Source organism: Vigna unguiculata, chromosome 5 (assembly GCF_004118075.2).
Source record: "Vigna unguiculata cultivar IT97K-499-35 chromosome 5, ASM411807v1, whole genome shotgun sequence".
NCBI classification, from domain to species: domain Eukaryota; kingdom Viridiplantae; phylum Streptophyta; class Magnoliopsida; order Fabales; family Fabaceae; genus Vigna; species Vigna unguiculata.
The window spans coordinates 10,761,382-10,778,035 of NC_040283.1; the positions used below are offsets into that span (position 1 = coordinate 10,761,382).

At 30.3% G+C, this 16,654-nt stretch overlaps 2 protein-coding genes across 4 annotated transcripts; one reads left to right on the plus strand and one right to left on the minus strand.

Moving 5' to 3' along the window:
• Positions 1-1,531: 1,531 nt before the first annotated feature.
• Positions 1,532-2,660, plus strand: LOC114183950 (steroid 5-alpha-reductase DET2). 2 transcript variants are annotated; one of them, XM_028071155.1, is made up of 2 exons: positions 1,532-2,071; positions 2,191-2,660. In XM_028071155.1, the coding sequence occupies exons 1-2, from the start codon at positions 1,676-1,678 to the stop codon at positions 2,269-2,271; spliced, it is 477 nt and encodes a 158-aa protein (XP_027926956.1). In that variant the 5' UTR covers positions 1,532-1,675; the 3' UTR covers positions 2,272-2,660. The 2 variants fall into 2 exon arrangements, with proteins under 2 accessions (XP_027926956.1, XP_027926955.1); XM_028071154.1 differs by having other exon boundaries at positions 1,544-2,660.
• A 3,880-nt stretch (positions 2,661-6,540) lies between these two features.
• Positions 6,541-12,233, minus strand: LOC114184874 (acetyl-coenzyme A carboxylase carboxyl transferase subunit alpha, chloroplastic). 2 transcript variants are annotated; one of them, XM_028072251.1, is made up of 12 exons: positions 11,936-12,233; positions 11,199-11,553; positions 10,972-11,046; positions 10,193-10,300; positions 9,911-10,071; positions 9,672-9,786; positions 9,435-9,589; positions 8,912-8,963; positions 8,759-8,827; positions 8,416-8,493; positions 7,247-8,327; positions 6,541-6,954 (listed from the first exon to the last, which is right to left on the minus strand). In XM_028072251.1, exons 2-11 carry the CDS (start codon positions 11,514-11,516, stop codon positions 7,248-7,250), a joined length of 2,211 nt encoding a protein of 736 aa, XP_027928052.1. In that variant the 5' UTR covers positions 11,517-11,553; positions 11,936-12,233; the 3' UTR covers positions 6,541-6,954; position 7,247. The 2 variants fall into 2 exon arrangements, with proteins under 2 accessions (XP_027928052.1, XP_027928051.1); XM_028072250.1 differs by having other exon boundaries at positions 6,675-6,986.
• Positions 12,234-16,654: the final 4,421 nt, after the last annotated feature.

A 16,654-nucleotide genomic window follows, 5' to 3' on the forward strand; every position in this document is an offset into this window, starting at 1 on the left:
GTAAAGAAAGAATTTGAAATCAAGGATATTAGAAGGGCAAATGTTTGAGATTATAAATTGAGTATTTAAATAAAAATATTTTTGTACATCAAGAGCCTTATATAATAAAAGTGCTTAAAAGGTTCTAAATGGACAAGTCATATTCATTATGTACCTCCAATGGTTATGAGGTTCTTAAATGTTGATAAAGGCTCTTTTAGAGCTCAAGAAAATGATTAAGAATTTTTTGGGGTGTTATAGGAGGACTAAATGTATCTTCCTAATTATACTTGACTTGATATTACATTTGTTGCAAATTTGTTATGCAAGATATAATTATTTTCCTATAAGACGGATTGATGTAAAACATATACTTCATTACTTTAAGGGTACTACAAATATGAACTTAATTTATCCAAATGATTCAAAATGAGATATAATTGGTTATGTATATGCATGTTATTTATCAAATTCTCACAATGTTACAATGGTTAATCATAAACCGAATATTTGTTCACATATGGTAGTACAACGATTTCATGACAATCTATGAAACAAACCATAATAGTAACATCATCAAATCATGCATAATTTTAGCATTACATAAGGTAAGTCGTGAATGTGTTTTGTTAAGGTCCATAATTCAACATGTGAGACAAACTTGTGGTCTATTCTCGGAAAAAATGGAATCAACAACCATTGATAAAGACAATAGTGCATTATTCAATTGAAAAGGTGATATACAGATCCAAAAGATTCATTCATGTGAAAATTTCACAAATCTATTTATAAAGTTTTTACCGATGAGAACTTTTGAGTAATTGGTTCACAAAATTGGACTTTGTCAGCTTAATTATATGAGTTTACATAGAACAATAAGTGAGAGTGTTATAAATTAATGATAATTTCAGATAATTACTTCTATGATTGATATGATTAATTGATTTGCTACCATTACTTCTGTGAATTAATTACTCATTAATTAATATTTATGAGATTTCTTATGATTTATTGTATAAACTATTTAAGTTGTATAATATATTTATAATATAAATAAACACTCATTTTATCAATAATAAATCACATAAAAATTTCTCTAATTTCATTTTTTCTATTATTAACTTTATTATAAGTTAATAAAAAAATTTGTTATTCAATAACACATACTCGATAATAACTTATATGTTATCGTAATCGAGAAATAACTATTGTCTCTTCTATGGTACCATGATTGATGAAATTATCCTTAATAACTTAATATTAATTATAATATTACTTTTATATTTAAAGATAAATAACAAAAAAAAAAATAAAGATAATAATTTAATAAAAAATATAATTATTTCACAAAATTTATACACCCAAAAATATTTAATAAAAATTTAATTAAAAATAGTTATAAATTTATGAATGACTTAAATCTTAATTAAATTTATTTTAATTAATTTTTAAAAGTTATAAATGAGTAACAAGTTGAAATTTTATAATAAATTTACTGCAGTAGTAATTTCTAATTAATGGTCGCATCAAATGAAAACTTTTCCCTGACCCTTTCCTCAGGTCCCCACAATCCCCCGTTGGCATAAAGTTTATTAGTCAATGCAGTGTGTCCAAACCCCAAAAACAAGAATAAAAGAAGAACTCCTTCATTCCACTCTCTGTAATCACACTTTCAAATCTCACTCTCATTGCATCCATGATGATCCAAGACGACGCATCTCTCTTCCACAACTCCCTCCTCGCGCTCTTCCTCATCGCACCCCCCACCTTCCTCTCCCTCACCTTCCTCCAGGCCCCTTACGGCAAGCACCACAGGCCCGGCTGGGGGCCCAACCTCCCGCCCCCCCTCGCCTGGCTCCTCATGGAAAGCCCAACGCTCTGGCTCACCCTCCTCCTCTTCCCCCACGGCCTCCACTCCCACAACCCCAAAGCCCAAACCCTCATCACCCCCTTCATCCTCCACTACTTCAACCGCACCATCCTCTACCCTCTCCGCCTCCTCTTCACCCCTTCCAAAAAAACCGCCTCGGGCTTCCCCCTCTCCGTCGCCCTCATGGCCTTCGTCTTCAACCTCCTCAATGCCTACCTCCAGGTCCGTTCAATCTCCCACTACCACACCGATTATACTTCATCGGGTTTTTTCTGGTTCCGGTTTTTTATTGGGCTTTCAGTGTTTCTGTGTGGGATGGGGATTAATGTTTGGGCCGATAGGGTTTTGCTGCGGCTGAAGAGCGAGGGGAAGGGCTACGTGGTGCCCAGGGGAGGGTTGTTCGAGCTCGTTGCGTGTCCTAATTACTTTGGGGAGATTGTGGAGTGGTTGGGCTGGGCTGTCATGACTTGGTCATGGGCTGGGTTGGGCTTTTTTCTTTATACTTTTGCGAACCTCGGGCCCAGGGCGCGTGCCAACAGGAGGTGGTATTTGGAGAAGTTTGGGGAGGATTATCCGAAGCACAGGAAGGGTGTTATTCCCTACTTGTATTGATCATTCTTCTTTTTTTTTTTTTTTTTTCTGTTGCATTGTAATTGGAATGTGGAATTGGATTAAGGGGAAAATCACAAAAAAATTGTATTGTGTTTATGATGATCACAAAAATTTTTATTGTGTTTATGACAACTTTGTTTGCCTAATCTCATTCTGAGATCATGGGATTTTTCTTAATTTTAAATTACAACTTTGGTGATTTTATTTTTAACATTTTTACTCTAATTTTTAACTTTGGCGATATCATAGTTAAAATGGAATCTATTTTTTAAATGTTGTTGTGCTGGTTGTAGTTGAGTGTTTTATTCATTTGTTCTTTAAATGGCGAGAATTTTGATTAGGAATGTTGATGTTGTTGTTTATGGCCCAACGCAAAATTTGCAAATCTTGATGAATATAATTGATAGCAATTTTTAGTGCTGAACACTCACCATCAAATTTTAGGTGAAAACAATGAACATAGTTGTTGTCTCCGAAATTGACATATGTTTTAGTATATGGTCCCATCCCATGCCGCGTCACTGGAGTGGTATAAAAAATGTGTTGAAAATTTAATTTGAATCTTTAAGGCTCTAATTTTCATCTTTCTATGACAATATCATCAACCTGTTCTAAGAAATTCTACTCTTTTGTGTGTTTAACTTTGTTTGGTACTTGGAAATAGACAGTTTCAGTATAACATATAAAGATTACATAAAAGAGTCTTGTTTGTTGAACAATGTATACTTCATCAAAAATCGAATATAATATGTTTTAAGAATCGAAATATGTAGAATTTTTGGGTTCTTCAATCTACATACTGCTATAAAATATTCAGATAGAAGGGTGTTAGAAGTACAGGATGATTTTTGTTTGTTTTATTTATTTTTAATAAAATAAATGGATTTTTGAAATATATATATATATAATCTATTTATTTTTAAAGGAAAATTATAGTACATTCTATCTGTTTCTTATATAAGTAATATTTTTAGAAGTTTATTATTTCAAAAGCAACTATTTTAAGTTTAACGAAATTGACCCATTGCTTGAAATTAAAAAAGAATACAAAAATTTTATATATATATATATATATATATATATATATATATATAATCTATTTATTTTTAAAGGAAAATTATAGCACATTCTATCTGTTTCTTAAATAAGGAATATTTTTAAAAGTTTATTTTCAAAAGCAATTATTTTATGTTTAACCAAACTGACCCTTGAAATTAAAAAGAAGAATACAAAAATTATATTCATTACATCTAATGATACAAGACCCGTTTGATTTTATAACTCCAAGATTTGTAGTAAGTACTTTAAATGTTTATCAAAAGTAGTTGGGTAAAGAAAATATTGACACTACAGTATCGCGTAATGTTTTAATTTAAAATATGTTAGAATAGTATTATTAGATCAATCATTATATTTAAGATTTTTTTTTAACTTTTAATTTTGACTTTGACTTTAAATGGCATCTCAAAGACTTAAGATAATAAGATTTATTCAAATTGTTTTTTATTTTGATTTGTAATTATTAGATGTACCGCAAAAGCTCTCAATCGAAACCCGAGAACATGAAAGTTTCATTTTAAAATCACTTTTTCATACTCATGTAACACACCAATGATGTAATCTCAAGCCCACTAAAATAGCATCTTAAGGATCAATCAATGAAAATCCCTTTTCTATTCATATAGAGTCTATATTCTGAACTCAAAATTATTAAAATAACATAATTAGAGTCGATCATCGAGTTACTATCTTATAGAATAATTCAAGTGTGAGTTTAAGTTTCAAATTGGATAAAATGACAAAGTTAAACACTATATAAGGAAAAAGACCCATAAATTTAATGTCTTGAGGTTTTAGGTTAAGAATGATGTCGATTTGTTATATGGATGGGACCATAAAATGGAAGAAATTCTCGCAAATCGTTATTCCACTCTCTTATGGTGAAACCAAGGATCGATGGACGGTAAGAATGCAAAGTTATCTAGAGGGACTAAGTTGTAAAGGAAAAAAAATGATATGTTGCCCAAAAATCTGCCCATGGCCAAAATCAAAATGCAAAAGGAAAGAAAGACAAAGAAGGCAAAGACAAAGTTATGTTTGTTTGTAAATATTTCACAAATGATTCTTATCAAGTTCATGACTCTAAAGCTAGCCAAAGAAATTTGAGATTATTTAAGGGAGTTTGAGCTGCAAAGGGTGAAAGAGTTTAAGACAATTAAGGAATACTCAAATACACAACAAAGATTTGTCTGCAATTACTTTGACATGAGTGATACATGTCTTGTAAGCATAAGAGCAGCGAAAATTAATGAGAGAAGATCATGTGGTTGAAGGTGTTTTACTTCATACCAGAGATAATGCTTTCATAGTCAAGAACAACAAAAGAAACACATACAACACAGATTTTTCCATTTTGTCCCTATTGTAAGAAAAATAATTGCCAACTCAACAAGTGTTGGTGGATGTCAGATGTAAAATCCACAAATATGGTCAACTAGGACATATGGAAAAGGTATGCAAATCCTAATATCCTCAAGAAGATGTCAAGATTGTGGAGCACAAATCAAAAGAGGAACTTCTTCTTGTAACATCATATGTTATAACAAACAAGTCTACAAAATGTAAGATTATAGATAGTGGTGGTACAAACCGCATGACTCATGATCGAGAACTTTTCAAAGAGTTCAACAAATAAGATATTTCCAAAGTCAAAATTGGGAATGAAGAATAACTTGTTGTGAAAAATATATGATCAATTTCAATTAAAACTCATTTTAGATATCAAATTAATTTTTGATGTCTTATATATTTCTAAGATTACTCAAAATATGTTAAGTGTTGCTCAAATATTAGAGAAAAATTATAAAATTTTATTTGAAAATAAACTTTGTGTGATTAAAGATGCTAATAACATATAAGTATTCAAAGTTCATATGAAAAATAGAAAAAAAAATTGGATTTGATGAAGGGGAATTGACTACAAATAAAGAAAATATAAAAGAATGATCAAGATCAAAAGAAGATGAATATTTCTTGAAAAAATTTGATATCCAAATGAAGAAAGTACATGAAGACTCACATTCTAACATTCATCAAAAGTTCAATGTCACTACTATGAAATTCACAATTAACAAAAAAGATAATACTAATAGTAGAACACATACAATGACGGAAAAAAAAGTATAATTCATTACATTTTTACATTATTCCTTAAAATTCACAAAAATTATTTTATATCAAAATAGTATTTTAAAATGTCATGGCAATAACTTTTAGTTTTACTCATTGTGACTTTTAAAAATTATTGCAAATGTAAAAGAAAAACACTAAAGATTATAGCTGGAAGACTAAATAGAATTTTTCTCTCCCAATATTTGAACTTTATTTTCAATGTAATTCTATTATTCTTTAAAATTTTCAACGTAGTCTCAATTTTAATTAAAATGAGTAGATATGATTTCTTTCATTATATTCATGTTATAGCTGTTGAAAGAGTGACAGTCCTTTCCGTTACATTTTTTTCGTCAATATTCTTGATCCTGTTGAAAGAGTGTAAAACTTTTTTTCACAATCACAAAATAAAATTTACTTTTTTTATAACTGTTTTAAGAGATATTGTTAGAAATTTTTTGACTTGTTTGTTTTGTAGTAATATTGTGGCTTGGTATGGTACTTCAGCTAAACAAGGTCTCTGTAAATAGTTGTGATTCCGTGTTGTTAAATTCGTATTGTGACTGAATTAAGTTGTGGTTTTTAGTGTTTGGAGTTTTGGTTGTGAAAAATGGATGTTACTTTATTTAGCAACAATTTTTCCCTGTTACGTTTGGGATTCCCATGGTTCATTGAAGTACTAGTCTATTTAAAGCATTCAAACAGAATACCAAACAATCAAACATTATCATTCATTTTTCATCCTTCGAAAAATAGAACACAACACTTGACAATTTGTTAACGTTAAATTAATTAATTCCAAAATTTGCTTCCATAAGTATTTCCTAGGATAAGTTAAGGATTTGCACTCCCAATGCCTAAAAGCTCATCTAGAAAGTAGGGCGATCATTCTTGCAGATGAAAACACCTTACAGCACCACACTTGTATTATTTAATTGGTTCTTCAAACTAAAGCAATTTATACAATGTTTGTCTCAGTCTATTTAAGGTGAAATCTAACATTTAAAATGATTAAGTAAATCGAAAAATGAACCAGGAAAAAAATAAGAAAAAACACAAAAGGTCATTCTAAATTTAACTGCAACATTCTGACTCAAACAAATACAAGATGGTTTTCACTTTTATTCCCATGCTGGTCTTCTATTGGAAGATTATAGAAAAATATTAGCCACCATTAACATGGTATCTCCTTTAAATTACCAAAACTGTTTCTAAGAAACATGGCCTTGATGCTAGATCATACACAACCAGCCAGCTGATGATATAGGTACTGTATCAAGATCACTCGCACTGGTGTAGTTTCCACTATTCCGTTCATTCACCTGTTGCAGCCAACATCATATGAGCAGCATTTCTGCAGTTTGTTAAAAAAGGTGCAAACTTTCAGTTTCTAATGAGGTATAACAAAACAGTGTACACATAAATCCAACCTAATTTTTTCACTGCTATAATCTTTAAACCAAAATCACATAAATCCATCTTAGAAGTAGTTAAAAACTACCCTTTTCTTTCTGCATGTCAAGATGTAGGTTTGAACTTAGCACCAACAAGAACAATGTTTTAATGATTCAGAAAACGAACTGAGACTATTTTGTGTAGATCAGATGAACTCACATTAAGAAAAGGTAGAGTTTGCACCAACTTTCTCTCTGGACTCCTCATCGGTGACAGTGTCTGCGACTGAATCAAGAATTCCATTAGACTGCAGATGTTCTTTTAAGCCGGACGAGTCAATGGCCTCTGCAAGGTTCCGCTTAATTTGTTGCACCAAAGCAGAAATTCTATTCTTGGATTCAGAACTTGGCGACTTCATATTCTTGGCAACCTCCGATTTCAGTTGTTGCATCATGCTCTTAATATCTTCCGATGAGTTAACCATCCTATCAATTTGCTTTTGCATTTCTTCTTTTAGTTCTTTTGAAACTGGGTAGGTGGTGTTATCTTCTTTTACAGCAACATCTAAGCCCATCGACTGCAGAGCATTAACCACCTGTGAGTCTACCTCTTTCTTAAAGTCAGTGACTTTCTTCTTCAACTCCTCATCCAAATCACTTCCTGAGGATGCACCAGCACTTCTAATTTCATCCTTTAATGCTTCAAACTCTTTCCTTAATCTAGGATTACTCAAGGCTTGATCAACTCTAGTCTTCAACTCTTGCTTAAATGTGACACTGTCCTTGCTTGTACCTGACAGCTGCTTTGCTATAGATAATTCATTGAAATACTTAAGATTTTTCTGCAGCTGAGCATAATTAGGAGATGCATGCAATTTCTTTTCAAACTCCACCCTTAGCTTATCTACCTTATCCTTCACCGATGGATCAAGACTTTCATAATCTGCATTTGCTGCTGCGACTTCCTCCTGTAGTTGCAACCACCTCTCTGTCAAGCCTGCAGCTTTAATTGCCTCAGAGTATTCATGATTGATCTCCTTCTCCAGTTGCTTTAACATCTCATCTAAATCTAGTTTTGGAGGAACGGGAGAAGATTCTTTAGCTTCCACAATTTGTTTCTTCAGTTTCTGAACCTCAGCTTCCAGTTCAGCATCCGGCATCTTAGTGATAGAAAGATCCTTCTTCTTCATGTTGACCTTTCTCTTAGGATCTATAGGAATACCTTCCTGGAACCCACCGATCTTTCTGAACTTAAGCATTCGATGTTTAATAAGCTCTTCAGAGTCCATCTTGGTGAGTTCCTGCATAATGGGCAAGTAAAACATATGAAGTTTACGCAAAATTACACATATATGTTTTTCAGTAGAATTCTTGCTTCTTGAAACTTACGTCCATGGTGTCATTGATTGCTTTTTTTATCTGTTGAGATGTCCACTCTGGATTTGCATGTGCACCACCAAGCGGCTCCTATTGAAAAGAAACAATGAACAATGAACCTCTATTTAGATTCTATTCCCAAGAGAATATTGCTATCAATCCACGTAATGTTAAATGCTTATGTTGCACAGGAAAAGGTAAATTAGAACAAATCAAAGCAGGAGTTATAGATTCAACAAATTTGCCTGAGTACATAAAATACTCTATATATTCATAATTAAACCATTAAGATGATAAATTCCATGTACATGAACAAGATTTAAGGGAGAGAAAAGCATAATCAATAGCTTCTTACAGGTATAATACCATCTGCAACTTGTAATTTGCACAATTCAGGAGCTGTAATCCTCAGTTTCTCAGCAGCCTGCATAGGACAATAAAAATAAAATAGTTGAATTTAAAAAAATATTATGAAATGAAAGAGTCAAAGTACTGGGGTCATAAATACCTTTGGAGCAGCTTTAGCACTCTTCCACAAGATTGCTGCACATGCTTCTGGACTAAATCACGTAATAAATAAAGGTTAAACCAGCAAAAAACAACAGTAAGACCTCTTCAATTAGTAAAATGATTCATGACAGCACAAGTAGTCAACCATATCACAACACGGACATACATAATAGTAAATCAAACAATGACTTTTCTAGGTGGTCATGTGACTACTAACTTCTATTCCTGATCCTCCATGTATGGTTTGTATGACCCAAATTTATAGTTTTCATTTCTCATAATAAAAAGAGTTCTTTCTTAATAGTAAATTTGAAAATACATTCTGTTGTTTTTCTGAATTCTTAAAGTGAGAGATAAAATTTATATAATACAACCATGAAGCTTGCTTGTGGGACTAAACTCAACAATATGTAACATAATTGAAATCTAACATGCACAGGTGAGGGGCTAAAAGCCTGTAATTGAAATAATTATTAAAATATTATAAATTATGCAAATAGCAAAGTAAAAAACTAAATCACCTTGCAACATAGAAAACGGCATTTTCAAGCATCAGTAGTTTATTAGCACATCCAATCGCAAGGGCACCACCTGAACCACCTTCTCCAATAACTATAGATATAACTGGAACCTTCAGACCAAACATGGATCTCAAATTGTGAGCAATTGCTTCACCCTGCAAGTATGAAAATCAACAAATTGATTAACCTTGTAACAAAAGAAAGCCAAAGAATCTTAGACCCTAACCCACAACATACCTGTCCTAGTTCCTCTGATTTAAGGTCAGCGTAAGCACCAGGTGTGTCAATGAATGTAACTATGGGGAACCCATGATGATCTGCATATTCCATCATACGAAGAGCCTTCCTATACCTGTTTCAATTGGAAGTTTACCATCAGTGTCAAATGCGCAGATAAAATCAATGTAAATTAGCATTCAGACGTTATCTTAAATCTAGTAATTTGTTGCATCAACTAGAGTTCCTAGTGGACATACCCATGAGGAGTTGGCATCCCAAAGTTACGCTGAATGTTTTCTTTAGTATTTCTACCCTTTTGGTGACCAATGAACATGTATCTTCTACCATCTATCATTCCTATACCTGTAGCAATAGCTGGATCATCATAACCTGCCCGATCACCATGGATTTCCATAAACTGAAACATGAAGAAACATGGAATTTCAGGTAAAGTGGTTCATACACAAGACCAATTAAGAAATAAGAAAATGAAATAACTAGAATATTGAAGTTAAAAACAAAAGTAATACTTAGAACACCTTTTCAGTTATGTTAAAGATGTGATCAAGAAAAGTTGGCCTGTTAGGATGTCTTGCGATGTTGACCCGCTGTATAGGAGTCAGATGCGTATAGAGATCCTTTAAAGCCTGAAAAATAATGAGTGGTGAAAAATGAGACTTTTACCAAATTTACTGTTGAAATTGCAAGCATTGGGAGGAAAAACATTAAAATATATATTTGAATCTTGTATAAAGAAACTCCAGATAATTCTATAACAAAATAATAACATAATACAGGCAAAGAACAAGTGCAATGCAAACAAGTCAATAACACTCACACCAACACAATATAAAAACACAATAATATTCTTTACCGAAGATATCACAGTTGCTTAAATATAAAGAGAAGAAAAAAAAAATAAAAAACAATATATATATATATATATATATATATATATAGATAGATATATATATATATATATAGCAGAAACACTTGAATCTGCATTTCAGAAACAACACATACTATAAGCAACTATGAAATCACAGAGAATAAGAACTTTTCACAGGGATTGCTAACATGAATGACACTAGGGTTAAATTAGTTTCTTTAAGACAAAAAGAAATCAGAGTGGGTTAAAATTTAAAAATAATTATATATTCAATCAAGAAAGTAGCAATCAGAGAGCACCACAGTTGCAGTATTCTAATAAGAACTCTTGTTTTAAGTATGAGACTGAGCCCACAATCATAATCATCAACAATTTTCACAGTAATTCAGTTTTCTTAAGAACAAAATTTATTTGTTAAGACACGAAAACCTGCTGGTATTTAGTCTCCAATAATTGAATCTGATCAGTGAAGTCCAGCCCAGTTTCCTCTGCCATCTTTTGTACCTGTTTCCAACCATAAAAAATACTCCTATTAGCCATTAGCATTCAGCACAACCTCCATGAATCAGACAACTACTGCAAATTAACCCTCAGTCAAGCAAACAAAGCACTCATCAACACATACAAAGACGCAAACAGATTAAACAAGAAGTTACATCAAAGATCTTCTTTTGCAGATCAACAAGAGGCTTTTCAAAATCCAAAGTGGCAAGCTTTGGCTTTTCCTTGAGTGGCTTGAAACGGGAAAGGTGGATCAGCACCCCACCCTTCACATTGGGATCAGGATTAGCAGGCCAAGGATAGTCATACTTCTTCGCCTTCCTCAGCTTGGCAGCAACACTAAAATCCCTACTCTTTACAATCAACCTTCCCTTGCCCAAGCTCCTCAAAGGAACACCATTGAAACCGCTGGTTGAACTTCTCAAAAGGTCCGAAGCAGAAGCACCAGCAAGAGACGCAGAAGAAGCAGCCATTCTCCCCTTCAAACTCGATCCCCCAAATCCGAAAAATCTGAAAAAATTAGCAATAATACGAGAAACTCAGAATAAGATCAAAAAAAACAACACTCAACAAGGAAGCGACAAGACAAAATCAACAAGACCCAGAAAGGGAATTTGAAAAAAGAATGAAAAAAGACAAAAGCTTTATCTCGATCCAAAGGAAAACAAAGGAAAAAAAAAAAAAACAAATCTTGTCATGAACCCATTTGAGTTACTCAACTAAGCTCCATTTTCACAAAATCCAAGCAACATTGAGCAAGAGTTTCAAGTCCCCACAATCAATAGAAACCACAACCATTCATTCACAAACCATTTACGAAGCTCCTGGAATTGAGGAAAGCAAACACTACTTTGTAGGAGAAAAAGAAGGAAAAGTTTTCTAGGGAAATTACCAGGGAGAGGTTGAAGATCCAGAAGAAAGAGGCAGAGGAGAAAGTCCAATCTAATGGCAAGGAAGAGAATGCGATATAATTAAGGGGTGTGTTTAAGTGGGAGAACTTCGGTGAGATCGCCAATGAAAAAGAGGAAAACAGAGAAGAGAAAAGGAGTAGTTGTTGTTGGTTTGTTGAGGGAGTGAAAGGCAAAGGAAGAGATTGGGGTTTTGTTATTCAAAGAAGGAAAAGGCCAAACACCTAAGTGAAGGAGGCGATACTTCTTATGCTCAATGACTGTCACAACTCACAATAATGAGCCAGCTTTTTTCGGTTTGGCCGTTAAGCATATACACACACCTCATCCAAACACACACACACAAATCTTTTGTGTAACGTAAAAAAACAACACACCAACATTAACACCAAATCAAAAAAATGTTCTTTAGCTACTCACACAGTCTTGAAGCTCTAGAACAAAAATTATACTAAATATAAATTCGTTTTATTGATTTTGTAAAATTAAATCAAGTATAAATTCATTTATCTCGATGATATTAAAGTTTATTTTAGTTAAATTTGTTGGATTTTGTCTAAGATTTTCCTAATTTCATGTTTCAAATGTTCAGTTTTTAGTGCCGGGATTTTATACAATGAGAGTTTGAGAAATTTTATAATAGTTTTCCATCTGAAGTTATTTTAATTTATTTTAATTTATTTTAAGCTAGATATTGTAATCATAAATAATTTTATGGTAAATATAAAAAATTAATTAATGGCTGGATATAATTTATTTTTTTTGGATCAAGTATGTACTTTGTATCAGTTTTAGGATAAATATGATTTTATAATTGTGAATTTTTTTTAAAAAAATTTTCTAACATTTGTATTAATCATATTAAATATTTAATACACATATAACAAACCAAATAAAATATAATATAATATAATATAATATAGCATAAATTGTGTTAATATGGACATAGTATTAAATATATTATAAGATATTTTATGTATAATATATATATATATATAGCAGATTTATATGTGATATTTTAATAATGTGACCATTAACATGTTATTTGACTTATATATTAATGTACTTTTTAAAAAGAAAAGATAAAAAGACCCTATAAAACAAATTAATGTGAAAGTTAGTGAGAATATAATTAAACTATGCTTATTTACATGTGGAACAATACATTAACTATCATACCATTATTTGGATTTACGTCAACAGATTTTATTAAATCTTAAAAAAATAAAAATTTTCAATAAAAATATCTACGAGTCTCAAGTACAATTATGATATCACCACAAACAAAAATTAAAATTAGTTATAATTTCTAATAATTTATACTATACATGTTTATTAGTTTCGTCTAATAAAATTATATATATATATATATATATATATATATATATATATATATATTAAATCCTTTTTTTACATGTAAAAATGTATTATAATGTTTTTTAAATATGTAAATTATTATCAATTTTGTAATTATCAGAGTTACTTACCTTGTATACATGAACTTTTACCCTATGTTTAAATATAACACGTTTTTTGTTTGGTTTGTAGAATACTTATAATTTTTAATTCAGTATATATTTGGAGGACAAAATTAAGAATACTGAACCAATTTAAAAATTTTATAAATGAATATTCTCTCAGTTATATAAGATAGTTGTTTAAGATTTTTCTTATAAAAAACATTTAATTTTTCTGTTTCAGTCAAAATTTTAAATAAGTTATACTCAAACTATTTTCAATCCACTACAAAATAAAAAGGTACAGTTGAAAAAATATATTGAATTAAAAAATTAAAATAAAAATAAAAAATTATTAAGAAACGGTAATTATAAAATAATAGAAGGAATGATTATAGGACTAAGTTGTTCGTCCCAACAGTACTAAACTTTTTTTAAGTCATGTCTCTTATTACGAAAAGAAAAAGAAAAAAACCTAATTAAAAGGTAATCACAAAAATTTTCTGATATTGATCATTTAATCATTAAAGAAAATCAGTAGATACATGAAGAGAACCGTTGATGTATGTTTGAGAACTTTCATCTTGGCCCTACACGTGCATGCTCCAGTACCTTCTATTACTTCTTCGATTTTAAATATACAAGTAACTTGGAGTGCAACTAAATAATTTAATTTATTAGCAGCATAGATATGCTGTCTATCATATACATATGTATAAAGCAATATAAATTAAGATAATATATTAACCAATTTTTTTTAAAATTACAATCTCTACAGTTATGTATTGAAATAGTGTTTATAAATTTAATAAAATTTAATAACAACATAAATTAAGGAAAAATATCAATGAAAATGTTTAAAGTTTTAATCTCTACGTAATTAAATAAATTTGAAATATAAACAAAGAATTTTTTTTTATGAAATCAAAAATGAAAAAAATGTTAAACTATAAAAAAATATGTGTATTATAAATGTGGTTGAGTGTTTATGTTGTGTTAGGGTTTCTTAAACGGAAGTTAAAAAGGAAACTGACGGCGGACCAAAAAAGTGAGAAAGTCAAAAATATGTTGCTAGGTTTGGTGATCTGCAATTCTATTTGGCTTAAACTGAAACTTATTTACGAATTATTTATACTTTTTTGTAGTTAGTTGTTTACTAATAATCTAATAATAAATTATATAAACACATGTTTAATAAATAAATATATAAATTATTTCCGTTTTAAGATTCTAACACTAAAACACCTTAGAAAATTATTAGATACAACACATTTAGTAACTTTGTACGATCAATTATATATTCTTCGGAAGTTATGAAATCATCAAAATTACTAAGACCGAAGAAAGATACCAAATGTCACGTGACTCAACAAATAACTATAAAAACGTGATTTCATTTTAAAAAAAAATAAATTTTCAATAATAGGAATGGAGTGTGGATCATGCCACTGGCCATAAGTAATGCCGATTTCTTATTTTGCACATATTTCAGTAAGCTACACTTATTTGATTGAGGAAATCACAATAAATATTAAGGTGATTCATATAATGACTTTTACTTTTTACATTCCAAACCCTCAAACTTATTTTATGTTCACAAAAATTTGTATTTTATAAAAACAAAAATTCTATTCATTGATATATGAACGGTGACGTCTGATATATAATCTCAAAAAGACATGAAAATAAATGTTTAAGATCTACTTTGCTATTCTATTGTGTTATTCTATGTTTTGACGCTTAGTTCTTGATTTGATTTTTATATTTAGTCTTTTTTATTTGTTTTTATATATAATCTCAAAAAGACATGAAAATAAATGATTTTTTTTAATTCAATTGAATTTCTATATTTTTATATAGGAGCAATGTGGTCCCTTATTTATTAGTATCGTCTTTCGGGGATCTTAGAAATGAACTCAAAAGTTATAAGTGAGTTCATGTGTTTATTTTTGATGATGCAATAAACAAAAATGAAAAGAATTTATGATATTGAATATGAAGGAGACGATTTTGGTGAGATTGTGTCACCAAAGAAGAGTGAAAATGGAGAAGAAGGTTTGGATTCTAACAATGTTAACATTGATTAGATGGAAGGATCACATTATCTCTATTTATACAATATAGGGACTTAGTTGAATCCAAAACAATGTAGGGATAAATAAATCATAGGCCTAAATATATGAATCAAACTACTAATTTAAACTTTTATTAGAATGACTTGTTGTCACATTCCAAATAAAGTTAACACTAATTTAACAAAAGAGATGACATTGACTTTATTTAATAAATATTGAAACTCGATTGAATAAAAAGCAACTATAGAGACCAAAACAAAATTAAATGCCTAAATATACCAAATTAAACCATGTTTTGATATAGATACTTAAAGGACCATTGAGAGATTGAAAATCTTCTTTTTGTTCATTATACAATGAAAGACATCAAAGTTTATACATTGTTACGATAAATCAAGTTAGTACAATAATTATATTAGACCATGTTAAAAAATTTAAATATAAATTTAAAAAGGTTGAGTAATATATAAAAGAAATACTCACAAACTCCTTACCTTAAAAATCTGAGTTATAAGTGATATTAATCTCTTATATCTTATATGTAAATTTGATTCATCTCTCCACTTCAAAAGATCCATCACACCATAATTTCCTTTTTGTATGAAGTTACAAACAAGAAGAAGAGTTTTTATGTAAATTTGATTCATGACTGACATACAAGAAGAAGAGTTCCATGAGTCAGGTATTATGTGATTAAAATCTAAGCGTCGAACACACAATCTGGCAATTTTTTATATTTACTTTTTTCTTTATTTGTAATCCCTTATACTCTAGATATACATGAAATAAAGTAAGATTCAAGCTTTTCGACCCACAATTTTGAAAGATGTTGAACATAATCTTATCTACACAACATTCTTTTGTTGTGTGAGTGGTGTAAGTTTAAGAGACTTGTTATACAAATACTTAAGGTACTATTTGGAGAACCAATTAAAAAAACGATTATGTTAAATAGATAAGGACTTGGAAATATTACTTGTGTCACAGTTACTATAATAAAATTTGGAAATTTACCAAAAACAAAACAAGGTTTAGTCTCAACAGTTAAAGACAGTAGTAAAAAATTCTCTATAGTTGATGTTGCTATGGGTAACAAGTAAAAGACAAAATAAAGTACTAGTTATAAATTCTAAGTATCTAAGAGAAGAAAAAAGTTAAATGAATTAATTAT